General features: G+C 41.5%; 3 protein-coding genes across 3 annotated transcripts; 2 read left to right on the forward strand and 1 right to left on the reverse strand.

Annotated features, from left to right (window-relative positions):
- Positions 1 to 85: 85 nt before the first annotated feature.
- LOC131263666 (vacuolar fusion protein CCZ1 homolog) lies at positions 86 to 1,907 on the reverse strand. Its single transcript, XM_058265900.1, has 3 exons — positions 1,742 to 1,907; positions 1,570 to 1,667; positions 86 to 1,504 (listed from the first exon to the last, which is right to left on the reverse strand). The coding sequence occupies exons 1-3, from the start codon at positions 1,823 to 1,825 to the stop codon at positions 337 to 339; spliced, it is 1,350 nt and encodes a 449-aa protein (XP_058121883.1). The 5' UTR covers positions 1,826 to 1,907; the 3' UTR covers positions 86 to 336.
- Positions 1,908 to 2,258: 351 nt separating this feature from the next.
- Positions 2,259 to 3,346, forward strand: LOC131263671 (signal recognition particle receptor subunit beta). Its single transcript, XM_058265904.1, has 4 exons — positions 2,259 to 2,411; positions 2,475 to 2,784; positions 2,855 to 2,980; positions 3,051 to 3,346. The coding sequence occupies exons 1-4, from the start codon at positions 2,306 to 2,308 to the stop codon at positions 3,241 to 3,243; spliced, it is 735 nt and encodes a 244-aa protein (XP_058121887.1). The 5' UTR covers positions 2,259 to 2,305; the 3' UTR covers positions 3,244 to 3,346.
- A 13,746-nt stretch (positions 3,347 to 17,092) lies between these two features.
- LOC131265143 (ficolin-1-like) lies at positions 17,093 to 18,043 on the forward strand. Its single transcript, XM_058267404.1, has 2 exons — positions 17,093 to 17,823; positions 17,907 to 18,043. Exons 1-2 carry the CDS (start codon positions 17,093 to 17,095, stop codon positions 18,031 to 18,033), a joined length of 858 nt encoding a protein of 285 aa, XP_058123387.1. The 3' UTR covers positions 18,034 to 18,043.
- The last annotated feature ends 7,801 nt before the right edge of the window (positions 18,044 to 25,844 follow it).

Raw genomic sequence — 25,844 nt, forward strand, 5'->3', positions numbered from 1 at the left:
TTCAAGTGTTTTTTTTAAATAATTGTATTTGTTGTCATCTATTTTTTGTGGTTTCAAAGAAGGAAAATTTTCTGTTAATGGAATGGTTATCAAAAAGGGTTTATTGCGGTATTGCTTTATTTCAGTTATAAGATTAACTGCAAAACAAATGTCAATAATCAAAATTGATCTAACATATAATCAAGCTATGAAATATACTAGAAAGAATATATAGCACGTCTTGCATTTGATGCAGAGAAAACGGAACATTCCCAAAGGATTGTATTTGCAACGCGTATGTACTTGCTATAACTTCTCGTAAGGATTTTTATAACGCCCCCGACCCTCTCGCATTCTCTAGAAGAAGATACCTTTGATATTTTGATCAAGTATTTTTTTCGTATCCTCCGTCACGTCGATCAGGGTCGAACTTTTGTTGAGAATGATAAAGACGTGCCGCGAGTTGCAGCTGCGCTTTACGATCCAATAGTCGTCGTGTGTCTTAACGATCGTTTCATCCATTACGTTCGAACGGTTACTACGGACGTCATCCAGAAGATCCACTATTAAATTCATTACATCGTTCGGAAGCCCACTGCCCGCGATGGACTGGTACTGCTGCTGACCCAACCGTACCGTCCCTCGGTGTTGCAGGTTCATTTCGTTGAAATAGATAAACTTTGGTGCCGTCGGAGATTCCTCCTTGCTTCCTCCGGAGCACCCGAAACTGTAGCCCGTCTCTCCGCTGGTCTGCAAGTGCTGGCTGATGTCGGACGAAATGCTCGTCAGCTGGGGATTGACGACGGCATTTAGCTCCAGATATAAGGACTGTTCGTTCTGTACCGATTCGTCATCCAGTAGGAGACAAAGGGAAATATTCTGCACCTTGCGGCAGACCATGAGCGAGTATCGTTTGATTTTGCCCTTCTCCGTGACGTACGTCGGGTGTGCCATTTTGTTTTTAGCAAAGTGATCGTACATCGGGCTGTGGAAGTACTCGTACAGCGTGTGCAGATCGGTCGGATTAAGCCCGCTCCACACCACCTGATCGCTGTACAGAAAAATGCAATGCTTGATCGGTGCGAATGTGGCCTCGATCATGTTGATAAAGTTTTGCACCCGCAGGAAGAGCAGCTGATTGAGTGGCAAGTACTGTACGCTCCCGAATGCGTCCACGACGTCGCACTTTTTCATCTGCAGGTGCAGGATGTAGCTCTGGTAGAAGGCTTCAAGTTTCCCGATCAGATTCGCCTGCGCATCCAGATCCTCGTTCGGGCGCAGATTGTCCTGAAACGTTCCGTGGAACATGCGAAACATCCGGTACGACTGACGAAGCACCGACTGGAAGATGGTGTCGTGTATCGTATCGCCATGATATTCGTTGTAGTCGCCCGATTCGCGGGACTTCCGCTCGAACGGAACATTAAGGGTCATGATCATCCAGTATCCCGGCTCGGGTTGGAAGTAAAATTGGCAAGTTTTCTGCGTATGCATGGTCTGCACGCTATCATCTTTGGTGAAGGTGCTGCAAATAAAACAATTACTACACTATATTCCGTCCTTGTGGACTGAGGGCCTGGTTAAACTAACTTGCTGAATTTGATGATCGCTTCACTCAATCCAACGTCCTTTATTTTGGTATCGATGTCTGTATCCTGGGGATGGTAGAATAACACTTTTTTCTCCTCCTGGAATTAGAGCCGAGGGTAAGCATGCAATGTTTTTAGTTCGAGGTATCAGTAAATAAACAAGCAGTACTGACCTCCCCTTCCTTGGGACCAAACACTGAGTTGAAAATGTAAAAACTATGCAGAGAAAGCTCAGCAGATAGTACTTGATTATTCATTTTAGCACTGCGTTATCTATTTCACTAAAAATTGGTGTTTTATGTTTCCGTTTTAGCGGTTGTTGCAGGAAGGGTACCGTGTTTTCTTATCACTTTTTTCACAATTTTCAAGGTTTCTTGTGGCAGCTAGGATGACAAATGTTTTGTTTACAAATATGGCACGCCAGATAGGAATGCTCCATAAAATAAGTGAATATTTTTAATCAACAAAATATACAGATATTGATGATTGTACTGGCCAACGAAGGAGGAAACTAAACAAGTGGGTATATTGAAACAAGAGTTTATAAAGTTGTTTATTTTAAAATAAGCTTTGTTTTTTCCAGGAGTCTTTACAGGACCATTCGCAATAAATCCCATAACTTTCTACAAAACGTCATGTTTGGTCCACGAAGCTGTGACGTTTGCGCAAACTGTCATGTTGCGCATTTCTGTTTCTGTTGACGATTCACGTTGGTTCGTTGCGGAAAGTAGGAAATAATGGAGAAAGTTAACAGAAAATCATCGACCCGACCGTCGGTTAAGCTTGCCGATCTAGACTTCACCCCAGTATTGATCGCATTAGCAGTCGTTCTTCTTACTTTAGGTGAGATCTTCAGCGAAACAGTAATCATCACATTGCTTTCACGCCAACATTCTTCTCCCGTAGTGGTGCTATTCCTGTGGAAGCGGAAGAAAACCGTCCGATCTGCGGTACTTTTCACCGGTCTGTGCGATTCCGGCAAAACATTCCTGTTCTCGAATCTCATTTTGGGAAGTGGGCGGGAAACGTTCACGTCGATCAAGGAAAATGTCGGCTTCTTCAAGACCGAAAAGGGACGCGAGTTGAAGGTGGTGGATGTTCCTGGGCACGAGCGGCTGCGAGGAAAGTTCTTCGATGAATACAAAAACGCCGCGAAGGCGATAGTGTACCTAATCGATAGCGTTACTGTGCAGAAGGACATTCGAGATGTGGCAGAGTAAGTAACTTGAGCGAAGAATAGACAAAAAGTTGAACATAAAATGTAATTTACATGTTTCCCTTTTCAGTTTTCTCTACACTATCTTGGCGGATAAAGCAACTGCCAAAATTCCAGTGATCATACTTTGCAACAAACAAGACGAAACACTCGCCAAAAGTGAGTCTGCCATCAAAAGCATGCTGGAAAAGGAAATGTAAGATTACAAACCAACTGCTACAAAAGGTAAAAAACTAAAATAACTTTTGGTATCGGTTTTGCTTCAGGAATATCGTTCGGCAGACCAGAAGAAGCCAACTTAAATCGGTCGACAACAGCTCATCGTCCGAAGCATTTTTGGGTAAATCCGCCAACGTTGATTTCGAGTTCGATCAGGTCGGACAGCGTATCCGTTTCGTGCCTTGCTCCGCCAAGGAAACACAGTACGACGAGTTGACCGCTTTCTTGGAGTCGCTGTAGGTGGAAGGTCCGTGTGTGCATTTGTTTTTTTTCTTTCTCATATACTTTAAAAGCTAAAATTTGTTTGAAATATGCCTGTTTGTATGAATGAAAAGTCTGCGAACCATCCATCTATCAATTTTGTTATTCCAGTGTTTTATTTACCAAAACATAATTTAAATAATTGCTTTCGCAGCTTGAAAGCTCTGCGCGTGCTCAAAAGCTCCCGACTCGTAAAAAGCCCGTCAGCAATAATGAGTTACCCTCGTGAGTGACTTTTTTCGCTTTTTTAAATTAAAATGGGTCAAAATTCAAGATTGTCTTCCAAACTTACGTGATGAATAGATTAATTAAGATTTAATCTAATTACTAATTTATATTTGCTTAAAAAATAAAATCAAATTGTCAGATACAAGGGTAAACATTAAATAACGCTTGGGTAGACATGGCAGACAGAAAGTTTGTAAGCACATGCATAGATGCGTCCGCTAACGGTTAAGCAGGACCCATCGATAACGATTTCTTTCGCTCTTGCCAAACGGAAGATTTCTTGATGAAGAGACCAGCCTTCCAGCGAGCGCTATAAATTACCGTAATAAATTACCAAGCCGACCCGAAAGTCACATGTAACGATTTGATTCTGGGCCGCAAGATCACTGGCAGGATCCTCCCGGTTCCCCTATGGGCTTCATGAAAGTTTTATTCAGACACAGGAAAGCCCAGTGCCTCCGGGAGGGCTGGCGTTTTAATGCCGATCCCGACTCGAGCCCATAAATATCCGTGAAAGAGCCATCCATCGTGGTAATATGAGTAGATTAGCCTGGCAGCAGCAATGGTGCACGCAAACGGCAGCAACACAGCAGCGTCATCATCTTCCCTGTGGAGGCTGAGGCTTCGGGGTGGCGGTAGCCCGATAGTCGATGGCACACGATCTCCCTTTTATTGCCCAATCGCCCAACGTAGCCCCAAAAAGGCTACGGGAGCTACGGGAGGATCATGATCGCATTCGGGTCGGTCTGGTGCGATTCGAAGGGACGATTAAAATTCTTCGATCGCCTCGCGCCGATAAACGAAAGGATGCTGGCCTGCCGTAGGACGTGGGAAAGCGAACATCTCGTGAAGGGCGGTGAAAAAAGGGCTCCAATTTTCATCCATACCAAGTGGACAGAAATGCCAAGGGACAACAAAAGGGATATGTTAAAATGGGGGGAAAAAAATCCACAAGCGCGATACTTTTAATGGGGCTGATGAAATTTGAATTTCAATAAGTTTCCCGGAAGGTTTATAGTTCTTCTCTGATTTGGTGTCTTCTATTCCACATCTTTTGAGTGTAGGATGTGAAAAATAAATTTACTTTCGCTTTTTTTTGTCTCGTTATCGCCTAAAGGGTGTACCGTTTGATCGGTTTCCGTTTCTCGCCCTTTCGGGCGTTCTGGGAAGAACCGGGTAAAGTTTCACTGACGCCAGCCAGCTTTCGTGTGAGATTTGGTGCTCCAAGCATGGCTGCTAATGGCCCATACCGTTCCGGGCGCCTTCTTTTCGTGGTAGCGCCGGCACACGATACCGTTAGATAATTATCAATTGGTCTAAGAATAAACACCAGTTTCGTTGGACGAAGGAGCATTTTGTCTTAAATCACTAATTCTGTTTAAGGTACGGGACCGTTTGGGTTCTTTTTTTTGCCCCGTGAAAGGGAAAAGTTGAGAAAAATTATACCGTCCTTTTTGATTTGTGGATATTGCCAAAATGCAGCAGTTATGGAAATTATAGGCATTCTCTCCCGGTATAGTCAAAAGGTATAAGAATATATTTAGGATATGAATAAAAAACATAAACCGCCTCCAGCTGTTATTAGAAAGGAAACCCCGAAAAATCGACAATAAAACCGTACAATCGTAAAATACACAACAATTAGGATCCATTTATGGAAACCGGTAACGATTGAGAAGTACCTGAACATCACGTAAAGTATACTCCATATTTCGTTCCTACACACAAACGGATTAATTTGCTCAAACGAATTCCGGACTCCTCATTAGGGATCGTTCGATTAACGAGCGCACCGGCCGCCGAGGAATAAAGGTTACTTATTGTTATTAATTGGCCGCATCCTAAGCGGATCCGATTGCTTAGCCACCGTATGCCCCGCTAATGTTAGCTGCACGATTCCGGTTCCTGGACATTGCACATTCTCAAGCGTGTCCTCGCCGAGAAGCACGAAGGGATAAGAATTGTGGGTTTTTGTGTGCGGTATTTGAGAATTTGGAGGTTTCCCCCACGGTTCAAAGCTACGAGGGCTTGCAAGGAGATTAGCCCCGAAGGCGTAACGTGTTGCAGCGCGTGCACTTTACTCCACCTCAGGTTTTGGGGTTGAAGGCATCGAAACGAAGCGAATCCCTCTGCCAAGCCCTGTCGGTCGTTTAGCGGCCACCAGGAGAGAGCATCTTCCTTCGACGCCGTTTTGATGGGTGTTCAGGTTTGGAATCTTTGCGCGTACGGGAGAAGCAATGGCCACGATGAATGTGTACCTCTGCGGTATGGCAGAGGCTTTAGAACGTAACTCTTAAGCTTAAGCTTAATGTTCGGCAGCTTCTTCATTACCCGGTGCTTCGGCCCTTCGGGCATTGCCATTTAATTTGATTGTGCTCGAGAACGTAACTCGCGACGCCCAGTCGCGCTGTCAACAGCTGCCCGTTTGTGGGGACTCCGTCTGTTCAGGACTTCAAGAACTTGAAGCACTTGTACCCCGGCGTTTACAGATGAATTTTTTTTTTGTTTTGTGAGTGCTTGCAATGTGATTTGTGTGTGTGTGTGTGTGTGTGTGTATTAAGGCTTCTTTCGGTTTGGACGAAGCAAAAGGATTCGTCAAAGGGATGGAGTTCAAATTCCACGGCTCATTCCACAAGAGGCGAACCGTGCGAGGTCCCGAGGAGCATGCAAAAATTATTGAATAATACTAGTTATTTCGTATTTGCTCCGTAATGATAATTGCTGTCAATGCGTGTGCGAATGGTGTCGCCTCCGAAGATGGCCTTCCACCCGAAAGCCTCCTTTTGGTCCCCCCCTCTCCATTTCCACCCCCTGAGGGAAGGTCAGCGAATGCCCTAAGGGTGCGCCTCACCGATGTTGATTTTAGCAATTGGGGTTCGGCAAGCCTGCAAGGAGTTCAACCTGCCTTGCAATGCAGCGGTTGCCTAATTAGTTGGGATTTGTATCCGGGAACACATTTAGTCTCTCAGCGTGTCCTTTCCCTTCTTCTACTTACCGTCTTGACGGCTAGAAGCATCCTGGGACTCCAAAAAGGGCACCAATTAGGAGCCACCAAGTGTCGGTGCCGGTACACGTTTCGTCTTGCGCCAGTTCAGAGTAACTTACACTGGAACCATTGTAATTACAACGCATTCGACAGCTAGAGCTTCATGCGTTCGAGGGTGAGTTAGATCGCGGTCACCTTCGTTGGAACGATCGCCTCCGGGAACGTGAGATTAAACGCTTCGTTTGTGGCAACGGCTTCCCTTCTTTACCTCATTTGTTTCTTTTTTTTTTCTTAAAAATAAGCCTTTAAATGAGTAGAAGAAAATACACCATTCAACCGTAGATGGTTACTAATCTGTCTTTTTAGCTCAGCTTGAGAGCAAGAGGAAAACATCGACGGGAGCCTAATGAGCGGGTTTGGTTAGATAATTTAAAAAATGGAAACGAAATGTTAACCCTCGAGTTTGGGAAGCTCGGACAATCGGTCAATTCTTACACCACCGAGATTAGTTGAGGTTAGCAGTGTCAACCATTAACACCCGAATTTGTTTGCCATTGCGTTGGACCTGGATTTCTTTTACGGCCGTGCGTAACATGGTACTTTTTGGGAGGTGTAAAGTACATTGGGAAAGTGTCAAAACAAACGTTTCAAATGAGATTGTCTACTTTGTAATTTCCACTTTTCCTCTTCACTTGGGAAAGATCCGATAGAATTAGCATCATAAATCCAAGAATGAAAATCATTTTTAAATGGTTTTAAACAATAAGTTGGGGTTTTAAAATGAGTCTTATTGTTCTTTTCTTCTTCTTCTTCTTCTTCTTCTGTTTAGCGTCTTCGTTAGACTTTTCCTATAACAATCAATTATTTTAATATATAAAATCAATTTGCCTGTTCAGTAATTAAAGCAATTCAAAATTTTTGGAGTGCAATTTATTTTATTTCGAACAAATTAAATAGAATTAATAAATTAAATACCACAGTATTAAGTTCTTAAAACTCTCACTATATTTTGTTATGTATTATACATAGTTAATTAAATCATCCTCCCAGAAAACAACAGTCTATCGCTCCAAAGTCTATCCTAAACGTTATATGGAAACCATGCGAAATGAATCAATCATCAACTCTGGTCGTGATTCGCGAATGGCAAACCCAAATATGAGAGGGCATCGCGCCGGCTTTAGCACCTTCCTCATTTGGATTGGCAGAGGAAAAAAATAGCGAAAAAGAAAAATCATTGAAATCCCGGCGCGTGTTTAGAGTTCCTCGCGCAACTCCAGCCTATTGCATGCTACCACTTCGTACTTTTCTTTTACGAGCTGCTTCACGGCAGGTTAGGAAGGATTTCATTCAAATCGAACCAAAACGAGCTGGTCAGTGAGGACAGCGTGCAGGTTTTATTTTTCGTTTTTGATTTGTATTTTTTTTTTGTTGATCAACGTATCGATCTTTACGAGGCGATCGAGAGGGATCGGCAGACGACAGCGGAGGGGCTTTAAAATTTATAATCTCGCCTCGTTTATGACGGATTTTCCCACGAGGCGTTCGCGGTCAGTGTCGCGCTTTGCAGCTACTGCCCCGAAGTCCGTTGGAGCTTTGGGTTGGAGTTTAGTTGTTTTTTCTTCTTGTTCTTCAAAACAGACCCCTTCTGGCCGATGACGACACTGGCGACACTGCGGACGAACCGTGGAGAACATAAATTGTTCTCAACGTGCGGCTTTAAGACCCCGGCGAACCGGAAGCTGCATCGATGAAAGGTTCATTTTGAGCGATTCGTGCATTAGGCAAAGCGGCTTCCGAGCGGTTGGCTTTAGTTGGATGTTGGGTGTTATTTATTTTTCGTCGCTTTATACCGTTCACGATCGAGAGATGGCTTCGTTGAATACTTTTCGGTCTCCAGTTCGGTTCCATTTTCAAACCGAAAACCGGCGCACCGGGAACTGTCGGCGGGACCCTTTTTCGGTGGCAAAAAGTGTCATAAATAAATCGATCCAATTTCGGTTAAGCAGCCGCCGCCACGCGGGTTGGAATTTTGATGGAAAGCCGTCGGTCCCGGCCAGTGCTGCAGGAACTGATTAAGAAATATATCAAAGTCTCCGCGGGATGGTTCGTAAGGTTCGTTCGCTCTTCTTTCCTGGGAACGGGCGCCATAGTATCGGTTGTCGTCTTCGGCTTGGCACATTGAATTGCTAAACTGGAAGTTGTGACTTTTGTTTCGGTTTCTAATTCACTTTTACATTTTAAACCTTTTGGTAACAGATTTTATGTGTTGAAGAGGGTTTTTTATGGTACTAAGAAAATATGGTTCATTAATATTCTAGTGATCTAATGGCTGTGCATTTGGAATGAGTTTTTAAACAACTGTCACTGTGTTTTTATGATCTTTTAAAGAGGACAAGGTGCATCCTGCAGTATCCTGTTCGGCCAGGAGCCAAAACCACATCCGATTGTCCGTTAACGATTCTCCGAATCCATGTATGCTCGCTGTGTAATTGATTTTTATTTTATGAATGGCACACGATTCCCAAACCGCCGCCTGGTACCATAAACCGACTGGGCGCCTGTTCGAAAGGCAGCCGTGAAAGAGTTTCTTCCCACAGCGCGAACTGTACGGAACCCGGACCCCGGGTTCGAATAAAGAATTCTTCAGCTTAAGGAGAAAAGTGATAAAATCCGTACGCAGACAGTGGCCTCTGGAACGGCACGGGAAATGGACATTTACGGAGTGTTACGATATTCGGTAGTGTGGCGTCAGCCAGTTTCGCCGGTGGGAAGATGGGCCCAACACGCCACTTTATGGCCATCCGGCACACCATTGCCCGGGCGGACGCACTTCCAGTTCGGGCAGCACGTCCGTTCTTCCCATTTCGATGCTTAGGGAGCGTTTAAAGACGTTTAATTGAATTCTGTACTACACATTAACACCGGAGAGGAAAACAAAACACCTGAAAAATCGAGAAAAAAAAAACACATAAAACAGCATGACTTGAGCAAAACGATCGGAGCCGTCCGGGCCCGTTCCGTGCGCCCTACGGGCTCATTAAGATGGTGTTAGGAATTCATTAGGAGCTACAGAACCGGACGGACGGCGTCCCCGAAGCTCGCCAGGGTGTTGCGCTTTTTACGGCTTCCGGCGCCGGGACCGATTTGGGAAGTTGTGAAACAAACTGAGAATTGTGCCATCAAAAACCCGCCAATGCCTGGTAATGTTCATTCATGCCGGAGGGGACGTTGTTTGCCTTATCCCCACAATTGTGGGATCACATAAGCGCGTGGGATAAACATTATTTGTTCGCAAAAGTAGCGAATGGTTCTTAAGCAGTTGCTTTAAATGTGCTAAGTACTTAATCGTGTTGTGCCGATTAGATTAATGGTATGTAAACCTATAAACACTTCTTGTTGATCATCAACGATCATCTTACAATGATCATCTTCTAGTGAAATTTACATTAATCATCTTAAAATAGTTTGTTGAATAAACAAACAGAATTAGATAATAGGAAACGATAAATCGAATAACAAATTGACGATGCTATAGTTAAATTATATTTATTTATTTTGGTATTACGGGGGTTGCCATATTGTTAATTCGTTATTATAATATAGTTTAATTCTAGTAAAAAATGTTTTTAATATTTCTTACAAATATTTGGGGCTAGGTGTATGAGTATGAACTAGTTTTCTTCGTCGATATTTTTTGTTTTATCACTTTTACAAAAACTGACTACCAACTGCTGACCCCATTTATAACTACCTAAAGTTACGTCGAGGTAGCGTTGAAAGATTTGTAAATCATCTGTCAAAAGAAAAGTTATGATATTTTCTACAAAAATAAGTTTTACCCGGCCGAACAAAACAGCTGCGCAATTAGTTTTTTGCTCTTCGATGGTGGCGCAATAAAACAAATGCAATCACGAAGGGCTATAATTTTGTACTCGCGACACGCCGGCCCTTTGTGCGTACACTCGTTAGCGTGAACAAACTAAAGATAACGCCTACTGGTTTTTACTTGTTTCGTTAGCTAGAAGCGACGCTTCGAAAGGTCCTTTCGACCCGTTAATTTTCGTAATAATTTTCTTATGCAAATGTGATCGGTTTTTTCGCGCGCACAGGCACGAGCAGCTAACAGCGCAATCGGTGGCTAGTTTTTAACAAATCGCAGCCAGCTTATTAAAGGGTAGGGTTTAAGAGACCACCATTAATGTTCGGACAACCTCTTGCTGGAACAGACGCCTCTTCCAAGGTGGCGACGTGTGTTCCGTTTGCATCCCGGGACCATTTTCCTCACCAGTAAATGTCATTTTTATGACACCGCGAATTGAGTCCTCTGTCTCTTCGAACGTTTATGAAGACTCCTCTACAGAAATGGATTCTTGTTAGGCCTGTTGTACATAGAACACTTAACTAAGTCGTTGCAATATGGAAGGTTAAAATGCTCGTTATGTTTTTGTCATTCTCGTTACTATAATTGCAACTATACGGATTGAAATGGTGGGCTTAATGTGGCAGGAATTTGTCCCGTGTGGTTTTAACCAAGCTCGTGCGTACTGAAGTATGTTTTTGCTAAAAAAAAAACTGCATGTTACTTATTTTAAATAATAATTTAATTGATTCGGGATAGCATGAACTAATAAACATTAAACGTTGCGAGCAGATCTAGCTTTTTTAACAAAGTTGGGCGGGCTACAGTGAACTTGGAGAGTAAAGTTGGTAAAAATGTTGTTCAAACTGGGGTTATTTTACGTGATTCTGTGCGAATTGCAGACCTTAGGGTGGACGGCAAGAAAAGAAGCTATAATTTTCACTTTGGAGGAACTATTGAATAAATTGGATTCATTGGATTGGAATAAATATTGGAAGGAAATATTGGATTATGTTCAACTGTAGCTTGACAATTACATGAAGAAGCTCGAAAAAATAGAATTTTATATGGAAAATAAAATGGTAGAGCAATTACAACGAATGAAAAACAAAAATTCTGCCGCTCAAGATCTGGAAGACACGAGCTGATGCAGCTTTTAAAAGATCTCCGATTTTCCGAGAGAATTAGTTGCAGGATGGTGTAACAGCTTAAAATGTAATTATGCTGTTCTAAAAGTAATACGTATTCCTCCATCTAAAAAGGAGGTATTCAAATGGACTGTATTGTGACTTCCACCTACTTTACCCCCAAGTCATATATGATGTTTCGAAGGCTGCTAAAGCAGCTCGCTAATTTCCTGTAACTGTTGTTTATCGTTTTTACATAATTTTTAAAAAGAAATTCTTATTTATTGTTAGGCTAGGAAAAATTTATATGTTTGTAAACCGATGGCATCAAATTCCTACATTTTTCATTTTCAGGTATTTGCCTGCTCTCGTCTGCTGTTTTTATTTAATGTAATGTCTTTCTCGTCTCACTAGCCAAGAGGATTGTCCTTATTGAAAACCATCCCCGTTCCCGCCTGCCTCCTTTCTGGCTCGAGTCGTAAACCACCCGTGGAAAGACATTAATCGAACACGACTTCATTTCGAGATCTCGGCGCGGGCATACCAAGTCGGTGCAATAAATAATCAATCTGTGTTGCAAATGCAATTAGTTTCACTTAGTTCACTCACTTGCCGGACTGATCCGGCATGCTTTTCCCACTTAGGCTTACCTACCGGAAGATGGGGGAAGGAGTTGCTGTGGGAGTTGTTTCTGGTTTTGGATGCTAGCGGCGCCTCCGTCGGGCGGATAAACGAAGGGAATGATTCTGCAGGATTGAATCTTCCTTAGTGAGTTCCTTCCGCCCGACACGATGAGAATCGACGCCAGGTACATTGCATCAAGCTGGTTCGTTGTTCTACCTACGCAATGTACCAACTTGTAAAACTGAGTCGGAGAAGAAGGAAAATCTGCGTGGAAAGATTATGCATATGCGACATCGTTAAAATGGCTAACGAGACACATTTTTCATCATGCAGTAAAGGTACTCATGTGCACCTGTGGTGGATTTTAAGTATAGTATTTTAGTTTGAGGTTGGTAAAAATTTGAACTTAAAATTATTAGTTTTATATGTTTTTATTAGTTTGGAGTTTTCGTTCCCAAAACAATTTTTTAAAATTTTTATCTACTTTATTTACAAATGAGAAGCTCAGTTGGTTTTCCCTGCTTTTTTTAAGCTACTCACGATTTAGTACAAAAATCGTACCGTCGTTCGAAATGAAAGCGCGATGGTAAGGCGAATATCAAATTGCAGATTGAGGCACGATTGACTGCGATCAGTCGACGAATCGATCGCAAAACATGCGATCCGCTCACAACGTGCACAATGCTCCTTCAGTCCACCTTCACAAATCCTGCAAAGTTCAACTGGAACAAGAGAAGTAGCTCCAGTCGGACGGCTTCCCTTTTTCGGGCGATCGATCCACCGCACGATCTCGGGGTAAAGCAAATCGAATAAATAAATAAGAGATTTATCGGTCGGATGGTGAGTGAACTCCGGAATGATCCGAAAGGGTGTCTGGTCCGGCCGCCTATGCCGTAGAAGGAAAAATGACGTAGGATTGACGAGCACGGAACCTCCTTCAGCTCATTGTGCTGCCCTTTGCGGTGACTGCAGCCTGTAGATGGTACGTCTTGGTGATTGGCTCCAAGGAGGAGATGGGGTTTCGGGATGTTCGTTTAAATTATGACACTCTCTCGGTGGGTTCTCGCGCCAAACGTGAAGTTCGGGAGAGCTTCCCGCAGTCGGGAGGGAAAGATTGAACGCGTGCTGCCCTTGACTTCGACCCGGAGGCCAACGCTAGAAGGGAAACTCCTTCTTCTGGTGGGCGTGTAAGGGCTGTAAAGTTGTGGCTTGAAGCGCCCGGCCTAGACACAACCCTAGCTGCATACCGGCCTCTCCTATTCTCTGCCTCGCTGAGCCGTGTGCCTCCATTAGAGCCTCTACCGTTTTGTTGCACGCGAGCGGTCCGACTCGAAACGCGGAACCATTGCCGAGCCGTGTTTCGTTCCCACGCCACGCGACACATGAATTTGTTTTCCGCCCGTCCGATGCCGAGCATAAGTCCCCCGCCCGCAGCACAAGCCCACGGTTCGGCCGGCGGAGGCTCCTGGCCGGAGCTGGCGGCTGCCAACGGTTGCTTCTTCTGCCCCGAGACGCCCAGCAGGGGTCCTGCCGGAGGTTACGATCGTGATCGTGTAGCGACTCCGTAGGACTCCCGTGTCTGTCTTGACGGTGCGGTGCGTGAAGTGGCCGCCGGTTTGTGTTCGGGGTGTTGTTGGTTTTCCTTTTTCCTTTGTCATTCGCATCGGGTCCTCCCCTAGCCCTTCTCCCGACAGACAAACGGCCCGTGTTTAAACTGTCGAGCCGTGCGCGTTCTCGTCTCGCCGACCCGCTTCTGACCCGTAGATCTTGAACACTGATTTGTCTGTTGCCTGTTGCCTCGCATCTACTCCCCCTTCCTCTAAGCGGGGAAAAAAAAGGCTTACCTTCAAAAAATCCCATCCCAGTGCGAGTCCCATTAGAGATGATCGGCAGGGAGCGGGCCGTGCGTGGCGTTAATTTTCAGACTCGCGTCGCGACCCGATGCGTTTAAACCTGATACCCCTTTGTTTGCACGACGACGATGACGACGATGGCGCGTTGGACGGTATTCGAACCGCTTAAGACCTTTCCCTCATCCCCCCCCTCCCTGGATAGGCTGAATTCGATTCCGTTCGTGATCTTCGAGCTAGCGATCAAGTGGCCCGCCAGGAGGATGGGTCCCTTTTTTCTCGGTTTGTTTGAGGAACAATTTACCCCCGTCGGTCTCCAGATGGACGGATAGGCCAATGGATGGATGGATGGATGGTGCTACCAAGTGCATTGTTTGCGCTAGTGAAGGTGTCTCTGGGAAACGCCCGGGAAAAATGTGGTGGTCCACACAATGGTTTTCGGGGGACAATTTTCGGTCCACTTTTCGGGCACGCTCGGAAGGGGGTTCAGAAAATTGGACAGATCTCCCGACGATGGAAGTGAGCTGGTGCTTTTTCTTCTGCCACCAGAACATTACACAAAGAATTAGAGGTTTCGTGACGAGTGCGGGGTTGGGTTTCGGTTTTTTTTTGTCTAAACATTTTTACGTTAGTTCTCCATTCCAACATCTCAACAGGAAAGAACGACATAGTTTTGCTGACAAGATCTTTCTACTTTTTCCCAAGATATGTTGTTAAAACAGCTTATATAGTTCTGTTTAAGTTTAAAGTTTGTGAATTTACATTCAAAACCAATCTGTTTTATGATCATTCTAACCAGCTATATCATCTTTCATAGTGCAACTTATTTTGTCATTCATCTTGATTCATCTCATTTGTCAGTGATTACGATACAAAATATTAAGAGTATGCAGTTTCGAAGCATGTGAAATATAATCCTCTGAAATATTTATTGCTTAACAACTGCCCTTATTTAAGTGATGGCTTGAAACCTTTATTGAGTTTGACCATATGTTGCGATTATATATTTATGCAACATTAATGCTACAACTCGGAAATTGCAACTGGGGATTTGCATGTAAACAACACGCTTTAGGATTGGGGTTGGTCGTCTTTGCCGTGCGTTATGACCATGTTCTTGTGTTTTTTGTTTTTTTTTTTTATATTACACGACAAGTTGCATGAAATCGTTTATTCGCGTCCATTTAAGCGCTTCTTTACGATACGGAAGCTAGTTGTGATTGGATGCGGAGTTTAATTCCATAGATTTTTTCCATAGATTTTTTCAAACTGGACAAAGATCGTTGCAAAAGGTTGTGCGGTGGAATGAAGATTGTGGGCAACATTACATTGTGTTGTGGATATCTTAGCTACATCTCATATGGGTAATAATGTTTCCTTGCCTGGACACCGTTTAGCTGTTTGACCGCGGAGTCGTTTGCGATCTGCAAGCTTTTGTTCGCAGTTCATCTCGCCTTTGGAGGTTGTGGCGGTCGAATCACAGGAGGTGGCGAGGAAAAAAGTGAAACCTATAAAAATAAGTATGTAAAACATGGCCCACACCGGGGCAGGGGCGTTATTGATCCGTATTAAAATTTTACTAGCATGCAAATCAATTTCATCGCACCCTCGAACGATCCGCGGCTCGGTGTTCGGAACGGTTATGGAGCGCGATCTTGATCTCAGCATTATATCACGACGAAAGTCTCGACGGGCCCGGCAGGTCAGCAGCATGGTGGATAAATGTTCTGCCCATTGGAGTCAGCCAACGTTGGTTCAAGTCACGCGCGATTGCGAACCATTATCCGGTGTGCAAAATGAGAAATTTCCATGCCGACCGATGTCGATTGCTCGATGGGCCATTTGGCCATGTACGGTGGTGCATTGGGGAAGGAAAACGTATGAGATTGCGTTGCTGCAGCTGACCGTGTTTCAGCGGTGAGTTTTTTGTATGTCATTTTTATCAAACGTGGAAACGTTTTTAAACTACAGTTGAACGAAATACGTCATTTGAAAGTTCCAAAACAAGTTCATATTCTGTTCCATCAAGGTGCTTTTTTGGAACTCACATCCAAAGCGTGCCGTATGCGGTTGAAGTCAGAGTGCAAGTGGTAACACATCTCCAGACTAATAAAATACAATCAAGCCGGAGATCCTCAATGCGTCTTCGTAACGCAAGAGCTCAACTTTCGAATCGGGCCCCGTGGGTGAGTCATAAGATTTTTACTTGGTTGGTGCAACTGAAGGATGTCAATAAAATCAATCTGGAAATAAAACAATAAAACATGGAAACAGACGGGCAGCGGCCGGTCTCTTTTGCCGTTCGGTTCCTTTATCGTGAGATAACCGTTCCGGTGGGTTTTGTTTTCATTTTGATTTCTTAAGGAGAGAACGATGCACCTTTGCAGCATGTTTATGTTTTGATTTGAAATCTGAATTGTATTGTTGGTGTAGTTTAGCCATAGAAAACTGGAACTAAAGCTATACTTATTTTAAAGGTTTTTTTAAATTGTTTGTTTTTTTTCGCAGAACATTGAAGTTAAAAAAGTTGTACTCATGAAAAACTGTTCGAAGATATTCAATCATTTTAAGCTTGTAGAAAGCATGGAATATGTGAAAATTCTCAAAATAACGGAATCACTAATGTAGCAACGTCAAAAAGCGGACCACTGTTGAAGATTTCTCAGAAAACATCATATGGAAATCAGAATATTTAAAAAACATTGTTTGTTTTCCGTCTGCACTCTTACGCACCCTTATTTGACTAACGAAACCCATTCATAAAAACATGATTCAAGTCATCCAGATTCTTTCGTTTTTTCAAAATAGATCGTGATGTTATTGTTTTTAAAGCATTCGGGCAATTCTACCGAACAAAAACTCTGGTCACACATGAAGTAAAAAACAAAACATCTGAAACCAAACAATGAAGTGGTAGAAAAATTAGATCATACAAAAAATAAACTTAATCTAATTTTTGATTGAATCATGTGGAATATCATGTTGAAGGATGCAAGCTGAGCTAAGCCTTCAGTTTATTGAAAACAGTTGACTGAACTTCACGGAAATTCTTGAACTAGTGAAAATGTTGTTCAAACGAGCGTTTTTGTGTGTCATTCTGTGCGATTTGGTGCGCTTAGGATGGACAGCAGAAGGAGAAGCTACAGCCGACATGCCAACCGTAATGGAAGCGATCTTTCACACTATGATCGATTTTCGGAAGGAAATCTTGGACAACTTTCAACTGTCGCTTGAGTATCACACGGAGCAGCTTGAGGAAATCAAAGTTCATATGGAATATAAGATGGAAGCACAAGAAAATCGAATGAAAAATGAAATCAACGAAATTAGAAAAACACTTCGCGAGATCAGCAGCGTGTTGGTTCCCAGTTCATGTGACCGGATGAAATCTAAGTCCTCCGGAATGTTTTACATTAGTCCTTATGGAAACATTGCCCAAAAACTCTTGGTCTTTTGTAACTTCGATAACAACTTCAATCTCGGCGGTGGCTGGACGGTATTCCAGCGACGGATTGATGGGTCCGTCGATTTTTTCCGCAACTGGACGATGTACAAACATGGATTCGGAGACATTAGAAGAGAGCATTGGCTGGGTTTGGAGAAACTTCATGTTATGACGAGATCGGGAAGACACGAGCTGTTGGTGCTGTTGGAGGATTTCGAAGGAAGTTCAACCTATGCGCTGTATGATGATTTCAAGATTGCGAGCGAGGTGGAAAAATACAAGCTCACCCTGGGAAAGTATTCGGGTACCGCTGGTGACTCGCTGACACGCCACAATGGAATGAAGTTCTCTACATTCGATGGAGATAATGATAAATCCGATGGCAACCTTGCTGAAGCATTATCTGGAGCATGGTGGTTTGGAATCACTGGGGTATTGTATGTATTCCACATGTAAAATGTAGACGCATACATTCATTCTCAGCTAATACAAATGTTTGTTTCTTTCTTTTCTATTGCAGTCATTTGAACGGACCATATATTTTAAAAGGTAACCATAATCGATATGGAGTGAGTTGGAACTCATTTCGACATCCCTACTCGATGAAATCAGCAACAATGATGTTTCGCAGTCGTGGCTCTAACTAGCTCTCGGATGACTGTGGCCCTCTGCTCTGTGGCCTAGTTAATTTAAATCTATTTCATTGTTTTGTAAACTAAATGTATTTACCGGACGAAATAAAGTGAAATAAATTGTTATCTCGATTGAAAAAAAAACATGTCATAATATTATTGAAACCATCCCTTTGCGATAAAGGAACATTGTGGATCAATCATGGCTTGCAAAAAGTTTATTTGTTTAATCTTGGACTGCATAAATGTTATTGTAGAAAATTATGCACTGGAAAAGCAGCTGAGCAAAATCAAAAACAAAAATCTGCTATGACGTAGCGTATGGCACGAACTAACAAACGGAATGATATGGTTTTGTGTAAATTATTTTTCGAACTTTCCTAAACACTTACTTGCAAACATACGTAGTTTTCCAAGGGCGCCAATTATATCAAAGCTCAGAAAAACTAATCCAAGTAAAACTTCTAGGGTGGAAATCATAAAAAAGTGACTATTTTTCACCTGAGCGTGTACGAGGTGGATGCTTAATTATATGTATAGTCTTATTTTCCCGCACTATACGATAAAAAAGGAATATTTCATTTGCACAACGCGATTGAAGTCCGGGCCTGGAATTTGGGCTAGAATATAATTTAGTTTGAATGATCGTATATGTGTGTATCACATATTTTTTGGCGCACAGTAAATTTCGTTGAGCTTGCGATTGTGTGTGAAAGAATTGCTGCTGTAGTGCTTAGTTTAATAAAAAAAGGATAGCTTCTAGTACACATGACGAAAACAAGAAATGAATAGCATAGGAATGTTTGATTTACATTAAACTTAAAAAAATAATAATAAAAAGGAATTTCTCATTTTTCTTTGCATTCTCAGCTTAAGCTGGCCTCTAAGAGAGGGCTGACTGTCCACGTTTGCGAAGAGAAAAAGTCTAGTAAGTCCTTAACAGGCAGCGAATGAGCGAAGACGGTTATTCACCAAAGAAAAAAAAGAGATACTTCATAAACATTCTTTGAGAATCCAGCAGAAAGGCATTAAAATCATTAGTTATAGAATAAATTAGTATGGGGGAAGAGAGAGGTAAAACATTCAAGAACTATAAAAAATCTACAATGAAATCTGACGAATGAGTAATGTACTTAAACCCCCCTGTATTTTCGTACATAAATGACGCAAATGGCAATCCAGTTTGATTATGATCGTGTGACTAACCCGTTTTAGGTTAACAAACAATCTACTAGCTTTTTGGAAACAAAAGTATAATTCAAACGCGATCGTTCTTTGCTTGAGCATTATTTCTTCAAAATGATACGTTCAGTTGTTTGTAGAATCTTCGACAGACTCCACGGAAAATTGGAATTAGAGTGAAGTTTGTGAAACATGCTGTTAAAAAGTGCACTGTTGAGTGTGATTCTGTGCAATTTGGTCCGCATAGGATGGACAGCAGAAGGAGAAGCTACAGCCGACATGCCAACCGTGATGGAAGCGATCGTTCGGGCTATGATCGATTTTCGGAGGGAAATCTTGGACAACCTGCAACTGTCGCTCGAGTACCACACGGAGCAGTTAGAGGAAATCAAAGTTTTCGTGGAACATAAGATGGAAGAACAAGAAAACAGAATGAAAAACGAAAATGAGTTAAAGTTCAACTCAATTTTATTAAAATTTCAACAATTTGAAAAAACACTTGATGCGATAAACAGCAGGTCGCATTTCGGCGGTGGCTGGACGGTGTTCCAGCGACGGATTGATGGGTCCGTCGATTTTTACCGCAACTGGACGATGTACAAGCACGGATTCGGAGACTTTAGGGGAGAGCATTGGCTGGGTTTGGAAAAGCTTCATGCTATGAAGAGATCGGGAAGACACGAGCTGTTGGTGCTGTTGGAAGATTTCGAAGGAAACTCAGCCTATGCGCTTTATGATGAGTTCAATATTGCGAGCGAGGTGGAAAAATACAAGCTCACCATATCGTATCCTAACTCATACAAGTGTTTGTTTCATTCTTTTCTATTGCAGTCATTTGAACGGGCCATATTTTCTCAAAGGTTACCATGAGCAATGGGGAGTGAGTTGGGCCACATTTAAACATTTCTACTCGCTAAAATCAGCAACGATGATGTTTCGCAGTCGTGCTACTAACTAGCACTCTGGTGACTTTGGCAAATCGCAGGATTATACCTTCGATTTTCTTTGCTTGCGCTGTTCTGTGTTGTAAACTAAATGTAATTACCAGACGAAATAAAGCGAAATAAATAGATATCTTGATGAAAAAAAAACAACTCATAATATAATTGAAACAAGTCTTCTACGTTAAAAGAAAATTGTGGATTATATTTATTTGTATAATGCTAGATTGCATAAATGTTATTGTAAAAAAACTATCACGATGTAGCGTATGGAACGAACAAAAAAAGGAATGATATGGTTTGGCGTAAATTCTTTATCTAATATTTCTAAACAATTGCATGCAAAAATAATCATAACAAGGGTGTCAGTTGAATTAATGCTCAGAACAACTAATACAAGCAAAGCTTTTTGAAAGGAAATAATAAAAAGTGAGTAACTATAGCTTAACTGCACATCATGTTGCAATAGCGTCCCGGATCAAACCAAAAATGTTTTTCATATGGTTTATGCTCGCTCAGTTCGTTCGAGTACACTCGAGGTTGTATATTTTCCATCTGGCCTAGAATAGAGGCTAGAATATAATAAACAAAAGGATTGTCGTTTTTTCTAAAAAGGTTTGTAAGTTCTTAACTGCCAGGATATGACCGAAGACGGTTGTTACATCAAAAAGTAAGAAAAGATACCTGATGAAAAATCTTTGAGAAACCACGCACAGCAACAGAATAATGAAATCATTACTCATGGGAGAAAGAAGTCAGGTGGAGATAAAATCTACAAAAACTATTTAAAAATGTACAATGAAATCTGACCAATGAGTAACATGCGTAAACCCCTGGTATTTTGCATAGATATTACCAAAATGGAAGTCCAGTTTGATTATGATCGTGTGACTAACCCATTTTAGGTTAACAAACACTAGTAGTTTTTGGAAACAATAGTGTGATTCAAACGCTATGAAAAATAAGTACGCAAAAAAAATATAAAAAACATATGTAAAACAAAATATAAAAACAAAATATAAAACAAATATTGGCTGGGAACAACTAACAAGTTTTTAGAATAACTGCATTAAAACCTGTGGCAAAATTAGTTCATTCTAGGATTATAATCAATGGAAAGTTTTTATGAACGTTGAAGTAAATAAACGTACCTAAGGGTTCTTTACTCGATCGTTCTTTACTCGAACAATATTTCTTTAAAATGCTACGTTCAGTTGTTTGTAGACACTTCGATGGACTCGACGGAAAATTCGGGAGTGAAGTTTGTGAAAGATGTCGATGAAAAATGCGCTGTTGTGTGTTATTCTGTGCAATTTGGTGCGTTTAGGATGGACTGCAGAAAGGGAAGCTACAGCCGACATGCCAACCGTCATGGAAGCGATCGTTCACGCTTTGACGATTTTCGGAAGGAAATATTGGACAACCTGCAAATGTCGCTTGAGTATCACACGGAGCAGCTGGATGAAATCAAAGTTCATGTGGAACACAAGATGGAAGAACTAGAAAAACGAATGAAAACTGAGAGTGAATCAAAATTTAAAGAGCTTCGTGAGGAAATAAATAGCACATTGGATCAACAACAAAATAGCTTATCCTTTCAAGTGCAAGACCTGAAAAATCAAAGCATCGCAAACTTCAAAATACTTCAGGAGGATGCAAATAGACTTAGAAATGAAACTTTCCAACAAATCACCAACATTGAAAAAGCACTAGACGAGATGAGCAGTGAGTTGGTCCCTAGTTCATGTGACCGGATAAAATCTAAGTCGTCTGGAACTTTTTACGTTGGTCCTTATGGAAACATTGCCCAGAAATTCTTGGTGTTTTGTAACGTCGACAACAACTTTAATCTTGTCGGTGGCTGGACGGTATTCCAGCGACGGATTGATGGGTCCGTCGAATTTCACCGTAACAGGACGATGTACAAGTACGGATTTGGAGACATAAATGGAGAGCATTGGCTGGGTTTGGAGAAACTTCATGTTATGACGAGATCGGGAAGACACGAGCTGTTGGTGCTGTTGGAAGATTTCGATGGAAATTCAACCTATGCGCTGTATGATGAATTCAAGGTCGCGAGCGAGGTGGAAAAGTACAAGCACACCGTCGGAAAGTATTCGGGAAACGCTGGTGACTCGTTGGAAGACCATAATGGAATGAAGTTCTCTACATTTGATCAAGATAATGATGAATATGAAGGCAATAATTGTGCAAAAGCATATGGAGGGGGCTGGTGGTACATAAAGTGCTATCGCTGGTACGTGTAAAAAGAGTCAAATTTAGTTGCAGTTTCTGTGTTCCATCTCTTAAAATCACTTTTTTTTCTATTGCAGTAATTTGAACGGAAAATATTTTGAAAGGGGTCAGGAGCACGTGAAGGAACAAGGTATTGTATGGGCACGTTTTCGAGGATTTAGTTACTCGTTGAAATCAACCACTATGATGTTCCGAAGCCGTACTTTTGGTTAGCTCTCGAAAGTCGTGTGCATTTATTGTATGTATTGGAACCATATAATTGCAAGATTTATATGTACATGCGTTCGATCAAATTGCTTTCGTGCTACAGTGTTGTGCATCGTTAGTTTGAAATGTCAAAAGCACTTGTTTATGGATTGGCAAACAACAGTTAATGAGTAAAAAATCTCACAGTTGGTTTTATATGGACCGTAACCTTCCCGATATGATGGAAATTAAAAAACTTACTGAATAATGAAAACTTGATCTATCGTCGAGATATTGGAGTAATTGAGTAACAAAAACTCGAGTTATAGTTCAAAAAATATTGAATCGTCTGGATTTATTTCTTTGTATCGCGAAGTGTTCGTTAGTCATGGATATATTTAAGTCGTTCACTTGACAAATACATTTGATATATTCATTAAAACATATTTATTGAAATGGATTCTGGCACTACCTGATGGAGAATAGATGAATATTAAAACTTAATATAATCTTTGTATCATTCACCAGCTTATTTTGATTACTTATCAGAATTGCTATCCTGATCTTCACGCAGAATAGCCCACAACGAGATATTTACATTAACATATCTCAATTCTGCAGTCAACGCGAACGGTGTAGATAAACGATAAGGCAACCTTGGGTGATGCATTTGAGAAACGACTGGCAATACTTTCCATGACCAACAATTACTTCTTTAAGCCCTCAGGTAAAACATTCAAAAACTGTATTAATCTACAATGGAATCTGACGACTGGGTAACTACGTAAACCACGGTAGTTTTGAACAGAAATGACGCCAATGGAAATCCAGTTTGATTATGATCAAGTAATTAACCCGTTTTAGGTTAATAAAAACTAGTATGTTTTGAAAACAAAAGTATGATTCAAACGTCATGAAAAATAACAACGAAACAAAATGTAAAAACATCTATATGTAACGAAGTTTTTGTGAGAACTGCTCAAAACCTTTAGCTAAGTTAACTCATTCTAGGATTATTATCCATGGAATGTTTTTGAGAACGTTGAAGTAAATGACCGCACCAAATGGCACGATCGTTTATGACTCGAGCAATGTTTCTTCGCAATGATACGTTCAGTTGTTTGTAGAACCTTCAACGGACTCCACGGAAAATTCTGCAGTGAAGTTTGTGAAACATGTTGTTAAAAAGAGCGCTGTTGTGTGTGATTCTGTGCAATTTGATGTATTTAGGATGGACAGCAGAAGGAGAAGCTACAGCCGACATGCCAACGGTAATGGGAGCGATCGTTCGGGCTATGATCGATTTTCGGAAGGAAATATTGGACAATCTTCAACTATCGCTCGAGTACCATACGGAGCAGCTGGAGGAAATCAAAGTTCATGTGGAATATAAGATGGAAGAACAAGAAAACCGAATGAAGAATGAAATCAACGAAATTAGAAAAACACTTCGCGAGATTAGCAGCGTGTTGGTTCCTAGTTCATGTGACCGGATGAAATCTAAGTCTACAGGAATTTTCTACATTAGCCCTTATGGCAACATTGACCAGACATTCTTGGTCTTTTGTAACTTCGACAACAACTTTAACCTGGGCGGTGGCTGGACGGTATTCCAGCGACGGATTGATGGGTCCGTCGATTTTTTCCGCAACTGGACGATGTACAAGTACGGATTCGGAGATGTAAATGGAGAGCATTGGCTGGGTTTGGAGAAGCTTCATATTATGACGAGATCGGGAAGACACGAGCTGTTGGTGCTGTTGGAAGATTGCGAAGGAAACTCAGCCTATGTGCTGTATGATGAATTCAAGATTGCGAGCGAGGTGGAAAAGTACAAGCTCACCGTGGGAAATTATTCGGGAACCGCTGGTGACTCACTGGTTCTCCAAAAAGGAATGAATTTCTCTACATTTGATCAAGATAATGATGTACATGAAGGCAATAATTGTGCGAAAGCATATGGAGGGGGCTGGTGGTACAGAGATTGCTTTCGCTGGTTCGTATTGCAAGAGTTAAATTTAATCACGGTTTATGTGTCGCACCTCTTTAGCACCCTTTTTTCTATTGCAGTAATTTGAACGGAAAATATTTTAAATGTCATCAGAACCACTCGAATGCACATGGTATTGTATGGGTAGATTATCGAGGATGGAGTTACTCGTTGAAATCAACCACTATGATGTTCCGAAGCCGTACTTTTGTTTAGTTCTCGAAAGACGTTTGCATTTATTGTATGTATGGAAAAAAGATAATTGTAGGATTTATATGTACATGCGTTCGATCAAATTGCTTTCGTGCAACAATATTATTCATCGTATTGGAGTAACTGAGTAATAAAAACTCGAGCTATAGGTCAAACAATATTGAATAATTTGGATTTATTTCATTGTTTCGCAAAGTGTTGGTTAACCATGGATATATTTCAGCCGTTCACTTTACAAATACATTTGATGTATTCATCTAAAAATATTTATTGAAGTGTATTCTGCCACTACCTGGAGGAGCACAGATAAATATTAAATCTTACATAATCTTTGCATAATCAACCAGCTTATTTTTATTACTTATCAGAATGGCTATCCTGATCTTCACGCAGAATAGCTCGCAACGTGTTCGTTAATGTTACTCTCTATTCAGCAGTAAACGAGAACGGTGTAGATAAACGATAAGGCAACCTTGGGTGATGCATTTGAGAAACGACTGGCAATACTTTCCATGACCAACAATTACTTCTTTAAGCCCTCAGGTAAAACATTCAAAAACTTTATTAATCTACAATGGAATCTGACGACTGGGTAACTACGTAAACCACGGTATTTTTGAACAGAAATGACGCCAATGGAAATCCAGTTTGATTATGATCAAGTAATTAACCCATTTTAGGTTAATAAAAACTAGTATGTTTTGAAAACAAAAGTATGATTCAAACGTCATGAAAAATAACAACGAAACAAAATGTAAAAACATCTATATGTAACGAAGTTTTTGTGAGAACTGCTCAAAACCTTTAGCTAAGTTAACTCATTCTAGGATGATTATCAATGGAATGTTTTTGTGAACGTTGAAGTAAATGACCGCACCAAATGGCACGATCGTTTATGACTCGAGCAATGTTTCTTCGCAATGATACGTTCAGTTGTTTGTAGAACCTTCAACGGACTCCACGGAAAATTTTGGAGTGAAGTTTGTGAAACATGTTGTTAAAAAGAGCGCTGTTGTGTGTTATTGTGTGCAATTTAGTGCGTTTAGGATGGACAGCAG

Source organism: Anopheles coustani, chromosome 2 (genome assembly GCF_943734705.1).
Source record: "Anopheles coustani chromosome 2, idAnoCousDA_361_x.2, whole genome shotgun sequence".
Lineage (NCBI taxonomy): Eukaryota > Metazoa > Arthropoda > Insecta > Diptera > Culicidae > Anopheles > Anopheles coustani.